This window comes from Trichomycterus rosablanca, chromosome 10, assembly GCF_030014385.1.
Source record: "Trichomycterus rosablanca isolate fTriRos1 chromosome 10, fTriRos1.hap1, whole genome shotgun sequence".
Classification (NCBI taxonomy): Eukaryota; Metazoa; Chordata; class Actinopteri; order Siluriformes; family Trichomycteridae; genus Trichomycterus; species Trichomycterus rosablanca.
The window spans coordinates 32,814,086-32,832,260 of record NC_085997.1 but is presented as its reverse complement, the minus strand read 5'-3'; the positions used below and the strand labels follow the sequence as shown (position 1 = coordinate 32,832,260).

At 38.0% G+C, this 18,175-nt stretch overlaps 1 protein-coding gene across 1 annotated transcript; it reads left to right on the top strand.

The window, feature by feature from the left end:
* The first annotated feature begins 933 nt into the window (after positions 1–933).
* pank1b (pantothenate kinase 1b) lies at positions 934–17,318 on the top strand. The gene is made up of 7 exons (XM_063003193.1): positions 934–1,364; positions 6,897–7,249; positions 9,201–9,454; positions 10,533–10,709; positions 10,802–10,925; positions 13,090–13,215; positions 14,390–17,318. Exons 1-7 carry the CDS (start codon positions 1,103–1,105, stop codon positions 14,447–14,449), a joined length of 1,356 nt encoding a protein of 451 aa, XP_062859263.1. The 5' UTR covers positions 934–1,102; the 3' UTR covers positions 14,450–17,318.
* Positions 17,319–18,175: the final 857 nt, after the last annotated feature.

The window sequence follows — 18,175 nt, the reverse complement described above, 5'->3', positions numbered from 1 at the left end:
TCATTCAACTAAACATTCCCAAAACATACACTGCCTTTGGCTCTTCATCATTTCAGTTATCTGCTGCTAGAGATTGGAACACACTCCAGAAAACTTTAAAACTACAGGTTTTTATTCCGATCTCAAAATTTAAGAACAGCATTAGGAATATTTTTACTAATACATGTACTTGTTTTACTATGAATTGACTGTTTTACTATTATGATTATAATTTTTGTTTCGTTTTTCCCTTCTTTTCCCCCTGTTGATGATGTTGTATTCCCTCTTCCTCAAGTAGACTCTTCTACTTGCCAGGCTGTTATTGTAAATAATGACTTAATGACTTGCCTGGTTAAATTAAAGGTTAAATAAAAAAAAAAATAATAAAACGCACTAAAATGCTAGTAAAGATGGTGTATGGGTAGCATATATAAGTGGACATGTTGTTTGTGTATACATTAAAATTAAAGAGATAAAGACCAGTCCCTTACAAAACAAAATAAATAAAAAAAACATAAATAAACACATAAAACGTGGTGAAATGCTAGTAAGGATGGTGTATGGGTAGCATATATAAATGGACATGTTGTCTGTGTATACATTAAAATGAAAGAGATAAAGACCAGTCCCTTACAAGTGTTTGCTACCTTCTAACTGTGCTGTGGTGAGGGTGGAACCACTCCAGCCAAAATACAACCTAATAAAATAAAAATAAAAACATAAATAAACACATAAAATGTGGTGAAATGCTAGTAAGGATGGTGTATGGGTGGCATGAGAGTGTGGGTGCAGTGTGAGTGGTGGTGAAATGAGGGTAGAGGTGAGGCTGGTACATTCTGCCCTCCTTCACTCCTCTCCGAGTGACGTCTCACTCTGCCGGTGACGTCACCGACCGGCTGTTTGACTCGGAAGCTGCAGTGCTCGAGCGAGACGCGTGAGGAGAGAAAAAAAAAAATGACCGACAGCGTCTTCGAAATCGCCTCTTAGAACAAGAAACGCGTCCTTCCAGCTCCGTACTAAACGCCGTCCGATAGTCTGAACGCTTTTCTTAGCCTGGTTCCCCTCAGGGTCGTCGAAGGTAAACGGTCAGTCCAGCGTCGCTCGCTTTGCGCCGTGTCACATTATGGAAAAAGCCAAAACGCCCGAGCAAAATGGAGCACCGACGCACTACAGCAACGGTCTGCTGAACGGATTCCACACGGCGCAGTCCAGTCCGAGCGCCGTCGGTGGAGGAGGAGGAGACGATGGTGGCCCGAACTGTAGCGGTGGACATAATGGTATTGAAAATTTCCACCATCTTCATCAGGATGTTCACAACAGCGTCTCTCCTGCCAAACGCTGCAGGCTGCGGAGACGCGTGGACTCGGGCAGAAAGAACCGACCCCGTAAGTAGCGCAATTCAGCCGTCGGTCCTGCATTAGTCCTGCATTTCTGCTGGCTTCCTTAAACAAAGGAGACCCAGGGTGCAGTGTGCACAATTTGCATTGAGTCGCAGCTTTGATATTGTAAAAAGATAGAAATATTCTCATAAAATAGGTGTTTTTTCACCGCATTACAAATTGCGCTTTTCTCCAATAAATAGACGCGTTTTTAAAGTGAGCTTTATTGTCAGGTACAGTGAAGTACAGTGAGGTGCCGGGGTGTTCTGTCGATTTATCCTTCCCATCGAGATAATTTCGTGCTATAGTAACATATAGATCTATCTAGATGTGCTAGCTATAGTGTATGATAAGAAATACATCTATCTAGATGTGCTACCACTAGTTATAATAATATATAGATCTATCTAGATGTGCTACCACTAGTTATAATAACACACTACACATCTATCAAGATGTGCTACCACTAGTTATAATAATATATAGATCTATCAAGATGTGCTACCACTAGTTATAATAATATATAGATTTATGTAGATGTTGTAGCACTAGTTATAATAACACACTACACATCTATCAAGATGTGCTACCACTAGTTATAATAATATATAGATTTATGTAGATGTTGTACCACTAGTTATAATAACACACTACACATCTATCAAGATGTGCTACCACTAGTTATAATAAGATAACAGATCTATTAAGATGTACTACCACTAGTTATAACAAAACAACACACCTATTGAGATGTGCTACCACTAGTTATAATAATATATACATCTAACAAGATGTGCTACCACTAGTTATGATTTTATATATATATATATATATCGACATGCCTGTAGTCTAGTTTTAATAAGAATAAATTCGGTAAAACTTACAGATATTTACTATATATATATAAAAATGCGCTATGGTAGGACATTTCGATAAGATAGGGTAAATCGACAGAACACCTGCTCAGGTGAGGCTCTTGGAGTAAATGAATAAACAAACCTCTTTAGTCTATATTTATTTTGTCTTTTTCCAAACAAATTCAATTCCAATTTGACATTTCAGAGCAGACCATATTAACATCATTTTAGGAAAAAAAAAAAATAATTTCTGATGTTTTTTTTTATATAATACACCGTGTAAATGCTGTTGTTTAAATGGCATTGTGTGTGTGTGTGTGTGTGTGTGTGTGTTGAAGTGTGTGTTGTGTATGGTGAAATCGTGTACGTGGTTTTCATTGGCCAGCGCAGATTCAGCAGATATGACAAAAAACCGGTCTGGCGTGATCGACCCGTCTGTTTAGCCAATCAGAAGCAAGGTCTGTGTAAAGTGGGCGGGGCGATTCATCAGAGCTATTGAGATAGATTCAGACTGTCAGTGTCAGACATTTACATTTACATTTTCAGCATTTAGCAGACGCTTTTATCCAAAGCGACTTACACAATGAGCAATTGAGGGTTAAGGGCCTTGCTCAGGGACCCAACAGTGGCGACCTGGTGGTGGCGGGGCTTGAACCGGCAACCTTCTGTTTACTAGTCCAGTACCTTAACCACTGAGCTATCACTGGCCACTAGACAATGCTGCACTTCTGCACGTGTAGCTTATACAGATGTTTATGTACAAAATACAATCAATCATGTATAAGGTTTAGTTTGAATGGTCTATTTTTATCAGAATAACACATGAATAATGCATGTTAGTAAGAACAAAATCTAAATGACAGTTCCAGTTTGCATCTCCTCTACTGAATGTGAGATGCAGATCTAATATCCCTCACTTGCCTTTATGACTTCAACCTTTTGTATAATTGATTAAATAGTAACTGACTTGTACATTTGACTGTATATCAGTGCCATGGCCTGATTTTGTGACCTTTGAAATATAGTAAAGACAAAGTTAAAATCAAATTATGGCTTTTTACAATGCAAGAATGTTATATAATACGACTGTTTAAACATACACCGATCAGCCATAACATTAAAACCACCTCCTTGTTTCTACACTCACTGTCCATGTTATCAGCTCCACCTGCCATACAGAAGCACTTTGTAGTTCTACAATTACTGACTGTAGTCCATCTGTTTCTCTGCATGCTTTGTTAGCCCCCTTTCCTGCTGTTCTTCAATGGTCAGGACCCCCACAGGACCACCACAGAGCAGGTATTATTTAGGTGGTGGATTATTCTCAGCCCTGCATTGACACCGACATGGTGGTGGTGTGTTAGTGTGTGTTGTACTGGTATGAGTGGATTAGACACAGCAGCGCTGATGGAGTTTTTAATCACCTCACTGTCACTGCTGGACTGAGAATAGTCCACCAACCAAAAATATCCAGCCAACAGCGCCCCGTGGGCAGCGTCCTGTGACCACTGATGAAGGTCTAGAAGATGACCAACTCAAACAGCAGCAATAGATGAGCGATCGTCTCTGACTTTACATCTACAAGGTGGACCAACTAGGTAGGAGTGTCTAATAGAGTGGACAGTGAGTGGACACAGTATTTAAAAACTCCAGCAGCGCTGCTGTGTCTGATCCACTCATACCAGCACAACACACACTAACACACCACCACCATATCAGTGTCACTGCAGTGCTGAGAATGATCTACCACCTAAATAATACCTGCTCTGTGGGGGTCCTGACCATTGAAGAACAGGGTGAAAGCAGGCTAAAAAGGTATGTAGAGAAACAGATGAACTACAGTCAGTAATTGTAGAACTACAAAGTGCTTCTATATGGTAAGTGGAGCTGATAAAATGGACAGTGAGTGTAGAAACAAGGAGGTGGTTTTAATGTTATGGCTGATCGGTGTATGTAGGAAGGTAAACTGCAATAAAAACTGATGTATGTATACATTTAAAATTATTTTTAATTTATTTGGGAAAATTTTTTTGTTTAAATAACAAATGAAGCGCTGTACTTTAGTATAATTGATTAAATACAAAGTGATTGGTTATTCTTTGCACAACAAGGGTAATGAGCGGAACAGTGGCGCACTGGGTAGCACTGTTGCTTTACAGCAAGAATGGCCTGGGTTTAATTCCCCGGGCGGGCGGGCGGCCAGGGTTCTTTCTGTGTGGAGTTTGCATGGTCTCCCTGTGTCCCCATGGGTTTCCTCCGGGTGCTCCGGTTTTCTCCGGGTGCTCCGGTTTCCTGCCTCAAGATCAAAGACATGCAGTCAGGCCAATCGGAGCTACTAAAAACTGTGTGTATGTGCCCTGCAACTCTGTGTGTGTGTGTGTCAGATCCACCATGAATGGTAAGAAAAAAGTAGTGGTAAAACTGAAAATTAATGAATGAATAATTGCATGGTGAAGCATCAACTCATGAGGCTCCTTGAAAAATTGAACATTTATTTTATTAAAATAAATGCTTATAAATGCAAACTTTCAGTTCATTCTTGTTTGAAAAGCCTGCTAAAAGGGGATGGGGGTGTTAAGATTTAGATTTAGACTGTCCATTTAAGTGCTGTATTTATGTACATCACACAGCAGAGTGCAAAGTTTTGCCTACCAAATTCAATGTAATAATATTTAAAACAATTTGCATCTTCCTTTCTGATTGTGATATATTAACTAATGGCTTTTTCCAAACATTTTGCCTAATGAAAACAATTTCTCACACAACAAGGTCTTATCATGTTATTAATAGACCTGTTCAAGAGAGATTAGTTTTAGTAACAGTGAAGTATTCGGTAAGCTGAGCCAAGAATTTAACGCCAGTTTAACATGCCATTATTTTGGGTACTCTGGAAAGAGACGTTGTCACCTTATTTTTGCTTTAGATTAAAACACATATAAGTTGCTTCTTTAGCCACTCAGAGGTGAAGCATGTTTAAAAAAGTGGCTAAGGGAATTGAACACTATTGTTTTTTTTGTTTTGTTTTTTTATAGTGTTAGACAAGGCATGTGTGCATATATTTACATAAATGAACATACAAACTGACAGTAACTGACTTGTATATTTGACTGCATATCAGTGACATGGCCTGATTTTGTGACCTTTGAAATAAAGTCAAAGTGAACACACTCATCAAAATTAAATTCTGGCTTTTTACAATGCAAGAATGTCAGATTTTCAGTATGACTGTCAGTACGATTGTTTAAACACATGTAGAAAAGTGAACTACTATAAAACCAAATGTACATATACATTTAAAATTATTTTTAAATGTATTAAATAACAAATGAAGTGATGTGCTAAATCTGCAGGAAGAAGCTCCTTGGTGGATGACTGTCATCATTTTTTCAGACATTATAGACTGCAGTCACCCACCAGCTTTCGAATGCAGGGCAAGAGGGCACATACTTGGCTCATTCACAACAAAGATTAGCCAGAATAAATAGTCTGCGTGCTTGTGCTTGGAGATAGAAGTTTATGATTGTAATGTTAAAAGCACAACTTTGGATAGAAGTATTTAAACATTTTGTGTCTTAATATGAATAACCTCATCTAAAATTGATTTATGCCATTTTATTTATTTATTAGGATTTTAATGTCATGTTTTACACACTTTAGTTACATTCATGATAAAAACGGTAGCTACTGGTTACACAAGATTCACAAGTTTAATGTCAAACGCAGTCATGGACAACTTATGTATCTTCAGTTCTCCTCACTTACGACATTGGACTGTGGGAGGGAACCGGCGCTCCCGGAGGAAACCCACGCAGACACGGGGAGAACATGCAAACCTGTGAATCGAACCCAGGACCTTCTTGCTGTGAGGCGACAGTGCTACCCACCGAGCCACCCTGTCGCCAATTTATGCCATTTTAACAGCTACAAAACAATGAATAGATTATTGAATAGACAAAATGCATTTTATGTCAATCAACAATACTCAACAATGTACAGTATATGTTTGTAATTCTGAGCTTATTTTGGTCTAGTATTACTGTACAATCTCAATTTTTAGCATTTCATCATTGTGTGTTTAAGTGACTACTTTTCCACCCCATTTATGTCACTCATCTCCGTATGTCCTTTAAAGGTGAATAAACACACCTTTCACCTACATGTACTCCTGCCAATTGTTCTGACCCTTATAGCTGTAGGTTTCTTTATCAGTTCAGTCGAGCTTTATTGAGGGGTGCAAAGGTAATAGATACACTGTAATGAAAACAAATGCAAGCTTAGTAAACAAGTACAGTAGAATTCATTTCAGAAATAAATCGGAGCGACAGGCATCGTTCTTTAAATGAAATACTATTACATTTTTTTTATTGCTGGCAGAGCTCATCTATACCAGCATTACTTAACCGTTGTTTAGTCACGGCACCTGTTAAAAGTAAGAAAATTCACCCCAGTCTAAAATCTATTTAAACACACTCACTGTGCATCACTCTGATGGGTAATGTAGATTGGTGAGTTCGTCTCCATGTGCGATGCAGATCTCCTTATGAACCTGCTCCTCTGTCATAGTGGAGTTCAGCAGCAGTAGAATGATCAAAATACGGTCGTAACTGGATACTAGATTAGGAACTGGAATTAAGGAAAAGACAAATATAAAAGCATTGTGTTTAAACCCTGTGTTTTACAGCTTTCCCTTGGTTTGGCATGGATATTGGAGGCACCCTGGTGAAGCTGGTCTACTTTGAGCCCAAGGACATCACAGCTGAGGAGGAGCAAGAGGAGGTAGAGAGCCTGAAAAGCATCCGCCGCTACCTGACCTCCAATGTGGCCTACGGCAACACGGGCATCCGTGACGTGCACCTGGAGCTGAAGAACCTGACCATGTGCGGCCGCAAGGGCAACCTGCACTTCATCCGCTTTCCAACGCACGATATGCACAGCTTCATTCAGATGGGCCGTGACAAGAACTTCTCCAGTCTGCACACCACACTGTGTGCCACAGGAGGGGGAGCCTACAAGTTTGAGGAGGATTTCAGAACGGTGAGGAGTAAAGAGAAAAGTACATGTAGCCAGACATTTTCATGAAATATGACATACAGACGAATATTGACATTTTTATTTCATGTATTAAATGACATTTGTGTGCAGATAAAAAAATGCAAATGTAGTACTGTGGTGGGTGCAGTAAGGCACACCACAACGAGGTGTGTATAGGTGTAAAATAAGAGGAGGACCTGTTTGAATCTAATACACGTGGTATGAGTATATTCATATGGACCTGATCACCAGTTCCATTGTTATGCAGTGGGCAGTGATCAGTCGTTATGCAAATCAACTGCATATAAGGTTGGGGTATTCAACACCAGCTCAGACCGAAGAAGTCATTCGGATTGAGTGACGAAACGTATCTCTACAACAAACTTGTGTCCAGATGAACTGATTCAACTTTGTGGATTTGTGGTACCTGGATTATTGAGCATGCATCAACAGACGTGGTATGAGTGTTTTTTAAGTACGGGTGCAGATTTAGCAAGTTCTTTTAACCAACAACTGTACCATCAAAATATAAAACACAAATCGGAGCAGCAGCAGAGTTCTACCTTTGTTCTGGGTCATGATGCAAATTATTCTCATCATTTTTGGATTTGTTTAATAGTGGTTACACCTGTAAGAGTAAACATAGTGTTAAAATTTGAATTAATGAATAAATAAATAAATAATAACAATAAATAAATAATAATAATAATAACTAAAAGAACGAACAAACTGCATGTATGAACGTTAAGGGTGGAAGATGTAAAAGATAAAGAAGTAATTACCATAGACATTGCTGTTATATTAAATTAGCCTTTAAATCCACGTTAGACTGGATACTGCCACATTATAATACAGTGGTACCTTGAAACTCAACGTCCCCTAAACTCAAAATCTTTGAAATTCAACGCCCTTGTCAAGAAATGTGTACCCTTAAACATAACGTTCCCCTAAAACTCAACGTGTGTGCGACTGCTGCCTTGTTCAGCGCTCGGCTTGAGTGGTGCAGTAAAACGTCATCAAAGTGCAAATACGAGACGAATTTGCATTTGTGTGGAATAACCGTCAAATCCAGTCTGAAAGCTTCACATGTATCTGTGTTTATCTGGATTTTCCTCCTGTTTCACTTTTAAACTTGTTTTACAGCTCGAGGTTCTGAGAAAATGTGATAATCAGCTTTTCTGAGAGTCTAAAACACCTATCATTAAAAAAAGGCTTAATGTGACAAAGTATTAAAAGAACGACATAGAAACAATAACCTTCTCTTAATTATTACTGCTTATAAGTTCTCTCAAATTAAGAAGCATAAGAAAACAATAAAGAAGTAAAAGTAAGGTTAAGGTATACCTTTTTTTTAATGATTTTCAACTGTTTTTTAGTTATATTACAGTGTTTTTATATTATACTTATATTATGTTATTTTCAGCGTGTGTCAGAAACAATTAAAATGTGAAAATTTATTTTACATAAGCCTAAAATATATACAGTTCCATGGGACCATGAAATGCATAATGGGAAAAAATACCTTAAAACTACATACAGTGGTACCTTAAAACTCAACGTCAATTGGTTCTGGGAGTGACGTTGAGTTTCAAGATACCACTGTATATTAAAATAATAAACAAAACCATCTGTAGTGTACAAAGTTGGTATAGTGGTATAATGACTGATGCATAACAATATCCATGTGTCCTAAAATAATTCATCTGTAATTTCTGGAGATATTTACTCTGTATTGCTTATGAGATTATGTGCTTATTTTGTTTTGACAGCTATACATGTGTAGCTGAAAACCTGCAAGATTAGACATGCCCTGTACCACTGCTTGGTACCTTAAAAGAGGCTCCACATTACACAGTTGTAGAATTAAACAAATAAATGGTATTTCATTATTACAAAAAGCCTGGATTAGACTTTGCTACTCTTCTCATTCTGTTCTCTCTCTGGCTGTGTGCAGGTTGCGAATCTGGAGCTGCAGAAGCTGGATGAATTGGACTGTCTGATCCAGGGCTTGCTTTATGTTGACTCAGTAGGCTTTAATGGCCACCCAGAGTGCTACTTTTTCCAAAACCCCTCAGACCCGGAAAACTGTGTCAAGAGGCCGTGCTCCCTTGACAATCCCTTTCCTATGTTGCTGGTAAACATCGGCTCAGGGGTCAGCATCCTGGCAGTTTACTCCACAGACAACTACAAGCGGGTCACGGGCACCAGGTAAATGGCTTGCACATGTCAACCAAACTATACTATATGTTACGTTATATAAAGTATTTATTACAATAGTGAGTAAATTAAAATGATGATGTAATTTCTTATTTTTAATAATAAAATTGATGTATGATTTGCAGTCCTGACTGGATGTATTTGGAGAATAAAGTGTAGTAAAAGTATGTAATGACTAGTAGGTGTTTTTTAAGCAGATAATCAGTTTTTGCACAAGAGTAAGAAAGAATTTTAGGAACTTCCTGCTTACGAAGCATACCCACCTCATCAGTCAATTTAATTGTCAAGGAAGCCAAAATGTTTTTCTACTGTAAATAGTGTTTATATCTAGCTTGGTTTGTGGAATGTGGAACTTCCAGTATTTTCTGTTTATGCATTTTCACCTACATTTTCTCCCTATCTAGTCGTATTTAATTACCCAGCTGTATTTTGTCTCTACTGCTACAGTCCTACACTGCTAACTGAGCAACCATAACACCCTCTCCGACGTGTTCAATAACGACTACATCTTTTCACCTGCACAAAGCGGGTTCTTGCATTCAGTCATGCATCGATCTACCTTATCCCTTACTGATCCGCCAGCAGAGGTCATAATTGCAGCAGTTATGAGAAGGATCCCTGTTCAGCCATTGTCCTGCTTCTTGCAGACACAGCCAGTCGTGTGTCTGTGTAGGCTTCCGTCCTGCTGATAGCAGAGCTGAGATTCAAACTCAAGAGCACTGGTGGGCTAGTGTACTTTACTGCTGCACCACTTTTAGATTTACTAATAGTGTGTTATTGAACACTCAGGACTAGAAATATTTGTGTACCCTTAGCAGTTTTGTTTATCTCTACATCAATTATTTTAAGGTCGACTGCCAATTATATTTATTTAGACATGGTTAACAGATCTGTTTTGAGAAGAGCAGACAAACATTAGGTTTTGTAGGGCAGCAGGGCACCTTTATTTTCATCCAGTTCACACCTTCAATATCACTGTCTCACACGGTTTCCTTGGATCTAGGCTGTGAATGTCTAAACTGTGTTTTAATTTAGTATGTTTTTCAGTAATGTATTATGTCTTTTTTAGTTTGGGAGGCGGAACATTTCTTGGCCTGTGCTGCTTGCTGACCGGCTGTGAGACGTTTGAAGAGGCTTTAGAAATGGCAGCTAAGGGGGACAGTACTAACGTCGACAAGTTGGTGAAAGACATTTATGGTGGCGATTATGAGCGCTTCGGTCTTCAGGGCTCTGCTGTAGCATCCAGGTACCAAAATATTTGTTCATCCTATTATGTAGCCATGACAGAAATACATTTTTCTTCTTTATGGAAAATCCTTACTGTTTCTTGTGCTTTAGTTTTGGGCATATGATGAGCAAGGAGAGACGTGATAGCATCAGCAAAGAGGACCTAGCCAGAGCTACTCTGGTCACCATTACAAACAACATTGGTTCCATCGCTCGCATGTGTGCTGTAAATGAGGTTTGACATGATTTTTTTTGTTTATTCAAAATACACAAATGAATATAATTAGTAAAAACAAGATGTTCTTGAAAACACTGAGTTAACAGACCTACAAAATAAGTTTGTAGCAGATTAATTCTTTGTGCCTTCAGCTTCTTTACAGTGTTGCCTTGTGGCATGGAGATCAAGCAGCATTGTACAGGGCTATCAAGGCACACAGAACAACAGCGGGTTTAGCATTGTACTTTTTAACATTTCTAGGATGCTGTGGTTTTCAGTGCCTTTTTTTTCCTTTTGATGTACTTTGTGTGTGTTCGGTCGTTAGAAATACTGGCACTGTTTATGCTTAAACATAAAAATAGGTATGAAAATGGATCTACAAATAAGAAGCTGCCTTATTGATTGGGTTTTATATAGGCCAGGAGGACTGCCAAATGGACAAGATCCTTAATTTCTTAGCTTTTTTTTAATTAAAAAGTTTATATACAGTGGAAAGATATGTTAAAGTTTATTTCTCAGTAAGTTTTTCCTTTTTTATTGTTATTATTACTAAATAATGTCACAACTATAAGCTCATTTGGGAATCCGGTTTCTTGTACTTTACTTGCAGAGCTGCTGGACACTTTAAATAAACTTGATTTTCATATATAAAATCATCAAAATGAAGTAAAAACCAACATTAAGTATCTACACCCACCAGTACAGCTTTTGTGCACTTTGGCATTAATTTATATCTCATGAATTGAACCGGAATAATGAAGTACTTTTTTCCAACACATATTTTCTTAACTAGTGTTTTAATAATAACGGCATAAGTCAATAATAAGAGCGCTGGTTAAGACATTGGTCTGTAATCACTTCTGTATTTAAGTGGATGAAGATCAGTTCTCTGTTCATTGTTATTATTATTTTGTTGTTTAAATTGACGTATATCAGTCATATAGGCACAAAAACCAAAACAATGTTTGTAAGACTTTGATACAGGTCAGTGGGTAGCACTGTCGCCTCACAGCAAGAAGGTCCTGGGTTCGGTCCCCAGGTGGTGCGGTCCGGTTCCTTTCTATGTGGAGTTTGCATGTTCTCCCAGTGTCTGCGTGGATTTCCTCTGGGAGCTCCGGTTTCCTCCCACAGTCCAAAGACGTGCAAGTGAGGTGAATTGGAGATACAAAATTGTCCATGACTGTGTTTGATAATGGACTTGTGAACTGATAAACGAGTAACTACCTGTAACGAATAACTACCTGTCCTGTTATGAATGTAACCAAAGTGTGTAAAACATGACGTTAAAATCCTAATAAATAAATAAATTGAGACAGGTCAGTCAGATGAGGGATATATAACAGTTCGGAAAAATGCTGTGATATCAGGGCAGTGGTCGCTTGGTGGTTACGGTACTGGACTAGTGAAAAGGAGGTTGCTGGTTCAGGATCCACCTGGTTCAGGCCAAGTTGCCACTGTCAGGCTCCTGAGCAAAATACAACACCAAGAGGATAAAGAGCTGCACTTTTAATATATTTTATTTAATTGCCATTAGTTAACTGTTATGATCAATTATTAGTGTTTAACAGATGTGAGTTCATGTTTGCTGTAAGCAGATGTTTCACACACATCAGGCAATATGAGGCGAACTTATTGGAAGTTCCAGCAGGGGGAGATGTCGGGCTAGCTTTGCCGTGACACCGAGTTTACCATGAAATATGACTAGTTACTCAATAATTGTCTCTTGTATGTGGTTATGTTTGTGATATGTATACACTCTACTATATAATTATTGCTGGTTATTGTGTCACTTGTGTATTAAAAAGTCAACAAATGAAAACCCTACCTGCGATCTCAACACAAGTCAATGACTGAGTGAATGATTCCTTTTGGCTGCTCCCGTTTGGGATTGCCACAGTGGATAATTCGTCTACATATTTGATCTGGCACAGTGTTTACGCTGAATGCTCTTTCTGATGCAACCCTTCTGTTTATCCACGCTTGGGACTGGCACTAAGGGTGCACTCTGTGTCCCCCACTGGCTAGGCTCATGTAACACCATGTGCTTCAACACAGAAGTCAATGGCTATCATACACAAAACATCCAGATAGAGCAGAGGAAGTTGTGAAGTAAGTTATGCAGTAAACATCTTCATAGTTTGGATCTCTTTAATCAAAGGTTGTTATGTTTGTTTGTTTTTAGAAAATCGAAAGGGTGGTATTTGTGGGGAATTTCCTGCGAATCAACACAGTTTCAACGAAGCTGCTAGCCTACGCCATGGACTTTTGGTCAAAAGGTCAACTGAAAGCACTGTTTTTGGAACATGAAGTAAGTTTCAGTAAATAAACTAAAGAATCATATATTTGTAACATATAAATGATTGCATTTTAAGTCAACAACAATATTAAATATTAAGTATATTTCTATGTACAATTCAGCCCAATTTGGTTCTAATTTCTAAAAGCAAGATCATTTATAAGAGCAAAGTGAAGCCCCAGACATTGAAGACTACAAAGCTACAGACTGACAAAAGGTGAAAACGAGACTCTACTGACTGGGATGACTGCTAAATTGTTACTCAATAAATATAGGATGACCTGGGGGGAAGTGCCTAGTGAGGACGGTTTGAGACAGGCTTTTATGAACAGGCCTTTATCAATGAGAAGCAAAGTAGTGCCAGGCTGAGGTTTATAAAAGACCATAAGGATTGGACCTGAAGTAAGTAATTGGTCTCTGCGGAGTGAATTTTTAGCTTGGCTGAACACCCGGTCTGCTAATGGTTAAACGGTTAAACAGTTAAGGCTGGAATCAGGCAGATTTGTCTTTGTGAAGGATGCATGGATCAAACCACATACAAGGTTATCATGGAAGATAGATTTTTTCCACAGCAGAACAATGTTTCATGCCACACAGCCAGGTCAACCAAAGTGTAAACGAAAGACCACCAGACCCTGCCATGGCCAGCCCAATATACAGATCTAAACCTCATTAAAAATGTGAAAGTCCCAATATTAAATATTAGGTTATTTTACCGAACTTTGATGTCTGAACTTCTTCCAAGTTGGAAAATTTGAATTGGGTTCTTTGCAAACTAATTAATGCTTGTTTTGTTTTTATTCGAGGTCTGAAACACTTGAAAAAAGAACTAAAATCTCTACAAAAGTATTTAATCCCTTTTATTCAATACTTTGTAAAAGCCCCTTTGGCAGCAATTACAGACTTATAATATGCAGACACACACAAAATTGTATAAAACTGACTGTGGTCACCCCCTCTACCCCATTCTCAGTAGTAGACCATTCTTAGGACTGCAGTGAAATGAATGTCATGATTACATGGTAGAACGTGTTGTAGCTGTGTAGGTGTAGCTTCAGCAGGTGCATCAGTGGCTTTAGTTTGTATGATTGGTATCATCATGAGGGTTTGAGTGTTTAGAGGTTTTGAGTACAGCTGACATTTTTTCCCGTTTACATGCTAACATGGATTATCCTCCTGTACACAGGGTTATTTTGGGGCTGTTGGTGCCTTCCTAGAACTACTGAAGATGACTGATGACCTCTGAGGCATTAAGGAACTCAAGAACTTTTTAACCAGAAGCTGCTGTAAGATGTCAAAAGAAAAACCACCACCAGTAATAAGGAAAAGCAATTTGGATAAGATCAGATATCCAGATATAAAATGATGATGCCTGATGATCCTCCTGCTCTATTGAAACGCGTAATGCAGACACTCGACTGAGGGTTGGAGAAAAGCTCGTGTGTATTCGCCACTAACAGAAAAGCCGCTCATGGTACAGTCTGCTGTAAGATAGAAATGATGATGGTTATGTCGATAGACCATATAAGCCAAACTCTACTGATTTTCAGCCTAATGCTGAGCACTTGTACTAAATAGTTGTTGTGTGTTTTTTAGTAATTGTCCTGGAACTTGGCTTAGAAGAAACAAACCCAAAGTCTCTTCTCACATTTTAAGTCTTGGTTGTCTTGTCCTGAGGTTTTGCTTCATCATGTGCAAATGGGTTTTAGGTTTTGACTACATTTTATGGTTTGAAAGGTCCAATGCGTACAGTTTTAGCATTAAGACTTGGTACACTTGTAATGACGATGCCAGTTACTTTTTTATAATAGGTACAGGACAATGGGAGCAGTAACAAAAAGTCTCTTTGTCTCTTTAAGCTGGTCTGAGCAGTACTGGATGTACTTCCAGTTTACAAGTAACACGAAAAAAATCATGTGACCAATCATGTAATTAGCGGTTAGTAAACAATATGCAATGTACTACAAAGCTGTTAATTGCAAGACCGAGCAATTAGCATTACTATGCACATCTCGGTAAGCTAAGGACTGTGGTCCAGCAACGGTAAACACAGAGGACCTGGGCATAATTGTTAGGTCAGGAGATTTTTATGTATTACTTATTGGATGTTGATATTTATGTGTCAAAAACTAAACTGTATAAATCAGATGAGGAAATTTCTGAAGCGATTTTGCAGTATTAAGCAAATCAGATCAAACATATTGACCTGTGTCTTGAGATTTCAGCAGATTTCTAACCTTTTTTTTTTTTTTTAATTTTTGGGACCAAGATTTCAGTGTTTACTGATCAACATTTTATCCATTTCCTAGATGAGTAGCTTGGGTGTAGATTTATGTAATGGTATGCATCGGCTCTGTTTATATCCCAGTTGAAATAATTGTTTGCTAAATGACTACTTTATTCACACAACCATTTTCATTTCTCTCTTTACATGTACTTACACTGTAATAAATGTGTTGTATTTTTTTTATTATTTAATCCATAGTGTGTAGAATATTTGATTTAAGAGATTTTGTGGAATTATATGATAGTATCACAGTTTCACTTGAAACTTCAAAATGAGCCTCTACACCTTTTTCCTGCCTTCCTCCTGCCTTTCCAGCAAATGCCTTCATTTGCATCTAACTACATCTCATGTTTTTCTGAGAAAAGCCCAATGGCGTGTACCTTTAACATGAACATGCACCTTTAATTTGCCTTCTTCAAGGATACCTACAATACTACAAGTAGTCCTCTGTAATTCTGAACATGTTCATACTGGCTGCATTTTCCAAGCTGTGAAATATAGACATGTGCAATGGAGGTTTAAGTGTCACTTAGCAAAGGGGGCTTGATGTAAAACATATGGTAAACATACCCTCCAGGATGTACACTGAAAATCCAGAAAATTTGGAAAGGCCAGTTACTGTGACCTGTTTGTTTAACACCCTGCCCTGCTTGAGAATGTTTGGCCTTATTTCTTGTTTTTGCTGTGTCAGCATTTCTGAATTAGCTGAGAATGTGACACAGTATGCAGCATGTCACCACCAGGCTTGGCACTGTAACCTTTAAACAAAACAACTTTGTATTCAACCAGTTTAAGTAGACGCTATTCAGTAGGATTTCAGAGACTCACTCCTCTGTAGACAGAACACAATCTCTGTTATTGTTGCACTCATGGTGATTTTTGAGAAAAGAAATCCACTGTGGTTACACTAGGTACCTGTTTTTATTCTGGCTGAAATTGTGGGACTGGGGGTAAACTGTTCCATGTGTAAAAGTGGTCCTCGTCCAAGGCTGTGGTTTAAAAAAAGCTGAGGGTGTTAAATGAACAGTTGAATGTGGTCAAACACTAAAATATTCTAAATATTTAATGTAACCTGTTCTCCTGTATTTTTTCACTACCAACAAATGTATAGCTGTATTGTATGTCTGTAAAAATGCCTCATACTCTGCAGATTAAATACTCCATCGCTTTTATGCAGTTAAAAGCGCATGGACCTTTATAAAACATTGTGATGTCACTGGAAATCAAGCGTTTTTATTAATTGTATAGAGATTTGAAACCATATTTCCACATCACTCACTCATTACCTCTCCCCAGAATCATTGCCTTATGTTGTTGGCCACCATTTTCATCTAAGTATTAAAGTATGCACAATAGTAGTTCAACATGACAACGTATAATTTATCTGCAGTGTTACGGTGTGCCTTTTACTGATGAAGATTGGAATTATATCTGTACATTTTCCTTCTTGTAATGTGATGTTCAAGGCTCATAAGAAAATGTAAATTCTGTAAGGTCTTGACTAAAATTTGTCTGTTCATGATTTAAATGTGATATTACACACTGTTCTGAACTCTGAGCCACGGCACATTATGAAACAGTAAGAATGACATGAATGCAAAACCGTGTGGGATCAAGTTGAGGCACTACAGTTGTTAATGTTGAATTTGTGCTTTGTATCAGACCTTGTTCATTTCAGAAGTTATGGGACTTAGCCAGGACTTAAAGGTGTTTGCTTCTTCATCTTATGTTGCATTGTTTTTCTTTTTTTTCCACATTGTTTTCATAAGCCTGTTTATAATGCATTTTCATCAAAGATCTATAAAGATTTTAACATAATTGATTTAAACTTTTGACTGTTCTTTTTTTAAAATAATGAACCACTGGTAATTTTAGTTGGACTAAATTTAGCTGCATTCTGATTATCTAACTTAATCTGCTTGGCATCAGTTGTGAGGCAAATAAGACATTGCCCCTGGTGTCTGTTGCGAAAGGCAGTATATTAATAATTGTATAATACTCCCTTTCATGGTTCACTTTGATCTGGCTGTGTATGCACACTGCTTTTACATATTGACATGGGGGGCAGGATGTATTTATGCCCTTTGTGGAATGACTTGCTCTGTCCAGCCTTCTTAGACACTCAGGCTGCTTTTGATTAATCTGCAAGTCTGGCTTGTTTTGTTCATTTTTCTGAATACTTACTTATTGAGATGGATGGGTGAAGAGTTCCTCAGCACTTCTAATGCTTTGGTTGTGTTGGTGCACATTGGCTATTTCTCCAAATGATCATAACAAAAATTGTTTATTCATTTATCTTTCATAATGTTCCATCCTGATAAAGATTAACTTATACCTAGAGGCAATTTAGAGCAGTTGGTCCCCCTTCTGCATGCTTTTGCAAGGTGTGTGGGGCTGATCTGCTGCCACACCAACAAATTCATACAAACTAAACTTCTGTAATAAAGTTCCGACATATTTACACAACATAGTTTTACTGCATTTGTTCTTAATAGTATATTTACTTTTTGTTGTCCACATTTTTAATACTGTCCCTTTTTAACAATTAAATTTTAACTATCTGCACACAACCTTCACCCTAGATATACAGAAGATACCGTATCAGCAAAACACTGTTTTGAAAGTTAATTGTTCACTTTTTGGCCAGATTTCATTTTAGATAATTTATTAAGTAAACATGACTTT

Bases quoted from the DNA above. Each gene is read 5' to 3' on its own strand.
- pank1b (XM_063003193.1), top strand. From the start codon at position 1,103: ATGGAAAAAGCCAAAACGCCCGAGCAAAATGGAGCACCGACGCACTAC. The intron at 7,250-9,200 runs GTGAGGAGTAAA...GGCTGTGTGCAG, and splicing joins TTGAGGAGGATTTCAGAACG to GTTGCGAATCTGGAGCTGCA. The intron at 13,216-14,389 runs GTAAGTTTCAGT...TCCTGTACACAG, and splicing joins CACTGTTTTTGGAACATGAA to GGTTATTTTGGGGCTGTTGG.